The sequence below is a fragment of the Sphaeroforma arctica genome (assembly GCF_001186125.1).
Source record: "Sphaeroforma arctica JP610 unplaced genomic scaffold supercont1.22, whole genome shotgun sequence".
Classification (NCBI taxonomy): Eukaryota; class Ichthyosporea; order Ichthyophonida; genus Sphaeroforma; species Sphaeroforma arctica.
The window spans coordinates 6,770-12,803 of record NW_014040536.1 but is presented as its reverse complement, the minus strand read 5'-3'; the positions used below and the strand labels follow the sequence as shown (position 1 = coordinate 12,803).

The 6,034-nt window shown below is 41.3% G+C and overlaps 1 protein-coding gene across 1 annotated transcript; it reads right to left on the bottom strand.

Annotated features, from left to right (window-relative positions):
* Positions 1-1,921: 1,921 nt before the first annotated feature.
* On the bottom strand, positions 1,922-5,357 carry SARC_00646 (hypothetical protein). The gene is made up of 6 exons (XM_014305637.1): positions 5,128-5,357; positions 4,759-4,829; positions 4,195-4,273; positions 3,698-3,958; positions 3,231-3,305; positions 1,922-2,102 (listed from the first exon to the last, which is right to left on the bottom strand). The coding sequence occupies exons 1-6, from the start codon at positions 5,254-5,256 to the stop codon at positions 1,986-1,988; spliced, it is 732 nt and encodes a 243-aa protein (XP_014161112.1). The 5' UTR covers positions 5,257-5,357; the 3' UTR covers positions 1,922-1,985.
* Positions 5,358-6,034: the final 677 nt, after the last annotated feature.

The window sequence follows — 6,034 nt, the reverse complement described above, 5'->3', positions numbered from 1 at the left end:
TTGGTTACATCCTTGTTAAGTAAGGATATGCGTAGCCCTGGACTGAGTTCAATTTTAAATGAACCAGCTGAGAACACGCCCATTCAGAGTTATATTCTGAAATTAGATGCTGACCTGAAACGTCCAGATATAACAAAGGACACGGCACAGCGATGGTACGAATTCCTGGTTATGCACGTGTTCTGTAAGAACATAGGGAATAACGACCGTGAGAGTCTGTACACCGAGTTGCGACGTAAACACGAATGAGGCTCGAGACAAGGGGCAGGAAACAAAGTTTCATCTATATCGACTTACGTGGGAACAGTTTTATGATACTGTATCTACCCTTTTCCCCGCACATCGAGTAGCATCGAAGGGAAAAGCGGCTGTTAAGAAGCCGCGGGAGCTCACCGATCACGGGTACGTATCCAGGCAGACCTCAAACGAGAGACCCCAACATACACGTGCTCGCGACTCCACTTTATCCACGCGACCCAATAAACGGGCACGCGCAGGAGCGAAGGACATGGAACCTCCATTTAAGGAGATTAAGAAATGTGTCGACGCACAGTGTGGATATGACATGTACCAGTTAACCCCTAACGGTTATTGTAATGGTAGACATACATCCACCTGTACATACTTTCTTATTAAGTGTGTCAAGTGTGAGAAGACCAATGGCTATCGCACTAAGTCTTGTGACAGAAAGCCCAACATTAAGTTGGAGTGAAGGTACTACCAGGTACAATCGTTACACAGACAATACAACGACTCTTTAGATGAGCGTGTAATTATTCCTGTATATTGCAATGGAAATAAAATCCTTGCGTTGATTGATCCTGGTTCAGAAATTTCATGTATATCCGATCGCTTTGCATTAATGAAAGATATCGAAAGGAGAACATAAACAACTCACCTCATTTTAGCTGATGATAGAACTGCTAAGTATAAATACACTACGAGTCTTTAGACAATATTAATCTTCATATGGCTAATGTTACAGGAGCGCAGAGAAGTGAATTTATTCGAATACTCAATGATATCATACATTTCGCATCAGAGAGGGGTGATCCAGGTAGTGTGGTACGTTCGATGCAACTTGTTACGCATATTGGAGGTTACTAGATCCGAACTTGAACTGAAGAGATTTAAATTCGAGTTTAAAATAAAGGATAGAGAAGCTTCGAATATTAAGTTTGCAATTGAACTTTGAATAGAACGAGGCATAACTTATGCGAAAGCTATAGCTGGGTGAGGGAACACATGGGATCTGAAAGCGCATACTTGAGAATTTATTAAGTGCTTAAATTTATTGTCCCATAGCGCATGGTCAATCTGCCATAATCGCCGGAATACTGATTGGTGCAAGTGGAATTATGGCATTTATAAGGACAATAATTCACGGACCAAGAATTTGTATGTAACATTTTAAATCCGCATTCACCTAATAAGCGTATAGTTATAGTTATCTACAGTTCTGTCTAATGCGTTCATTTCGTAGCTGTAATCTAAACGACAGAATGTCATATACGTATTCCAACACAGTCGATGCCGGTAACAACCAAACTGTCGTATCATCCTGGAACCCCTCTTAGTACTTGCTTTTTGCTTCCAAAATTCTAACACTACTGCCAAGTGAGATATGTGTCAATCCCGTATATAGAATGTTACTAAAATTTATTGAGGCCGTATTTGAAACGAATGTTTCCCACTCAACGCTATCCGCAGTCCCAAATCCTGCCAAATATATCGCCATGAAGCAGTACTTTTAATTGAGTGAACATAATGTCGTTTACGAAACGTACATCATGTCGCACCGAGCCATATTCAAAAGTCGTTACTCCCTTCTACTACTCTGAATAATCATATCGAATTTGAAGACAAGGGCAGATAAGTCAAGCTTCCATCTTAGATTCGGGTACTGAGCTTGGTGCTTCGAACCATTTCGCTGAAACTGAATCGAATGGCCAATGTTGAGGCCTGCTGTACCGGATCGCACTAATTTATGGCATATCGTGAATTAGTTCCATCATATGGTCCATGAGTCCCGCCATGCGTTGATATTCTCGCAGAAGCAGAGGTACGTTCTCAAAGTCGAGATCCTCGACATTTAAGACCCTCTGCAATGTTCAGGGAAGTATCATCATAAACATCCAGCAACGAGAATACGCAAAAGGCTATTCGTGATATTTGTAGCCTAATATTCGCCAGCATAACTTGCATTAGGGGTATCATTGATCGGCTATGACGTGTCATTATACAACATTGTACCTGCTTCAGATATACAAAAGATACTGTACAAGTCATCGACAAGAAAGTTTACTCTGACTACTCAACGGCGCACAGAGACTGATATCCCCTGATGCCACACTGAGAAAAACTCGCCCTATACAGCAGTAGCAGAGGCCGATAACACCAAACTCCAGGAATATCCGTATATGCAAATAAAAGTAAGAACTTGCCACACAACCACGAAAATGGAAATGAAAGACCTACTACCACACACAGCTGGGCGCTTAACGATAGTGCATCAACATCATCCGCTGAAACATACTCCAATGATAACACCTTGAATGCAACGGAATATTTCTCACTGAATCGCATAAACCCAGCACAATAAACAGTATATATTCACAGATAGACACTCAAGGGCAACAATCCACACTGCACAAACAGAAGTGGGTGTACACAAGCATACGCGGTCATTGACCAACATACAATCAACAACATGTGCACAATTGAACACTGGCAGGAGAAATGAACAGCTATCCACTAAAGAGGGGCGGACTGGACTGTCATACGATTATAAAAAATACTGCCTGCAGCTTTGTACAAGCCGAAGGTTTCAAAGCCCTTATCCTTGGCATGGCCTAAACAGGTGAGGCACCCCATTAGAGTACAAGCAAACCTGATCGGTATGAGCACGGACAACTTGCTTTCAGAGCACAGATATTCACTCTATATACCCAAGCACGCAATGATATACTGCACTGAAAATCGTGTGGGAAGGAACCCTCACCACAGCACAAACAAGCAAGATAATCTAAGTAACATGTGGTAGTAAAGAAGTCACACCCACTACGACATACATATACTAGGCGACATAATCCGATACGTAGAATACGGTTTTAACTAGTTGAAAGTACAAATTTTGCTAAAACTCAGGATCAACGAACATGCCCACAGCGCAGTGGAATATCAAAACACCAACCCACGGACACGTGTGGTGGTCGTGTACTAACACTTACCAGTCGAGGATCGGTACCACTGTAATTGGTTGCTAAACTCTTCATGTACTGTATCACCGCGTCTCGATCAAGACCCTGGGGCCGATATGGTGGCGAAAACATTGGGGAGGAGTGAGCAACCAGACAGATTTCATAGACAACGCATGACGCAAACAGTAGCGTCGACGAGAGGATCGATAGAAGTATGCATAGAAAGTACCCGAGATACTGACCATGCATGAAAAGTCCTGGTTACTCTGCTAGCACACTCCCTTCCACATCAGTCAACTTGTACACCGTATTCTTATGACTAACACGGCTATAGACTCAAATCTGCCTATAAGTATCGAAGGGCCTATGGCGTGTGGTACAAATGTCCATGGCGGAAGGGATATCTACAACCCGGTTTGTCATATTATATAAATTACAACTCACAGTCCAATCAAAAGACCTATCCTACAGCAAAAGGTACCAGAGTTGTCACACACCTGCTCCGTCGTAGCGCCATTGTTCTGCGCCTCTGAAGCTATATTCACGGGCAAAGGAGATGTATTCGATCGACTCGCACTTGCTTTGGGTTCCGGGGTGGTGATCTCCTTGCTGTCTGGTTGGTCCACTCGGGTTGTACCGCTCCCGCTCCCCCGATTCAGAATGTTCGGTACTTCTGAGACATAGGACTGTAAACTCGATAGAAGCGTCCGTCGACCCAACCGCCACGACCCTGACGAGCTCTTGGCCGACGCTGCATCCTTTGTGTCAATACAATAATTAAAATCAATGTTCGATCTTTATGTCACGAAACTAAATAGAATGAGTGGATAATCAATGTATAGTACCGATTCTTCAAGGTTGCGCTACACGATGTAGATCAATCAAATATTATCACAGTTAAGCTTTGCGCAAAGCGTCCCGTGTCCAACAGAAATTCGGCTATTGTAATATACAATATTTCCAAAAAGAAGCCTCATTCGAGAGCTTAGCACACCTTATTATTCGCATCCGTATTTGATACATTTCTCGGCCTAAGCGACATATTCCATTTCGCTTCACCCTCGTCCACTTGTCTGTATTTCAGTGTACGGGGGCATACGCGTTAGGTATCGATGTTGGAGCTTGAATTTGTACAGACAATTTGAACTATCTAGCAGCACGATGTGCTTGACTGATGTAATGGAAGATCTGAACTTCGTGATAGGAGCAAAGTATGATTAGATCTCCACTCACAATGTGATCTCGTACATGGCGCCCAATAGTGCCAAGTCTCTCTAAAGCAATACTAAACAGTCGGACAGTAACCTGGGGTACCAAGGAAGAGCCACTCCAGTCAACCAGTTAAGATTTGTTACATGACAGTCACACACTATCAATAAATATTGATAATATGTGGGATCTGCCACTCAATTTATAACCATACAGTCAATTTGTGACCACAAGCGCGCTTTGTGAACGTTAACTAATATTATATACAATGTCTATACTAAATCAAGGCACCCAGACAGCCTCAAGAGCAGTATAGATTGCTATAAATTGGCCTGTATGCTATGCTCACCTTTCAAAGTCGTCGGGATCGATATTTAAGGTCTTCTCATCTAAATTTGATACGAATTCCACCGCGCTGACCTGCATTTCGAAGATGGAGCTGTGCTTAGAACGTGAGATATCCGCGATGGTCAAAAAGCGACCCGATGGTATTCTCTTAATCATCATATACCCGACATAAATGGTGATTTCCATGGAATGTGCGAGCCCAACACATACTACTCTTGTGGCAATAGACAGCCTTTTAGGATACCACAATTATGCAGTAAGTGAAATTTTACACTTTTGTTTCATAAGACTCGTCCAGCATATCATAGCAATAATGCTATAAAGTTTAACTGACACCATAGTCATAAAACCAATCAGCTTCACATCATACCATAGTTGTATAATAGTATGCCTGCTCTGATACTAGCATCCTCGGGTTGCGGAACCTCTCGATGTACATTAAATTACTCTTGAAATTCATAGGGTTAGTCACCAATATCACGTATATGAGTATAGGCATCAGATCATCTGCACTTGCCGGCTGCTCCACTGATCTAAGTACAGAGCGAGTAGGAAAATTATACGCTGCATTCAGGTGTGATTTAAGAGTCAATTTTTCCGTATCTGTCACGATTTACATCTATTTCCCACGTCTCTCAACATACATGGTAGTAAACCGTCAAAGAACAAAAAGGAGATCGACTGGGAAAAAAAAAGAAATGGCAACAAAGGAACTCAACTTATTGCAAGCAACTACATACTCTGGCGAAGCACTCTTCGCTGCCTGTTGCAGCAGTCGAAATATGATCTTGCAACAATTTACAACGCAGACAAGTTTCGCACGTGGTGATTTAAATCGGTTCATTTGTTTCAGTTCGTTTCCCGCCATCTCTATCGTGACTTTATTCGACACCTTATGAGGCGCAATTTCTGCAAGCCGGTATGATAGGTATAACATGAGCTTGAGGCTGATCCGTTTTGATGTATGTATACATAATCTTTAAGTGTGTACCCACAACCTTATATGCATATTGAGATGTACGTGTATCTAAATCAGCAAAAAAACGAATTTAAAAATACATTCAAATAGTGGTATTCGAATTTATGTGCATCTCCATATTAGGCTATACTTAAAGTCTACGGTGAAATATAATCTATACACTAATGAAAAACACGTATATATGTAAGTTTCTATATATATATATATATATATATATATATATATATATGTTATATATATATATATAATATATATATAGTANATACTATATATATATATATATATATATATATATATA

What these genes read in the sequence shown, in the direction of transcription:
- SARC_00646 (XM_014305637.1), bottom strand. Translation starts at nt 5,256, where the DNA reads ATGCCTATACTCATATACGTGATATTGGTGACTAACCCTATGAATTTC. An exon ending in GATCCCGACGACTTTGAAAG is followed by an intron (nt 4,274 to 4,758) that starts GTGAGCATAGCA and finishes ACTGAAATACAG; the next exon opens with ACAAGTGGACGAGGGTGAAG. An exon ending in ATACGGATGCGAATAATAAG is followed by an intron (nt 3,959 to 4,194) that starts GTGTGCTAAGCT and finishes ATTGACACAAAG; the next exon opens with GATGCAGCGTCGGCCAAGAG.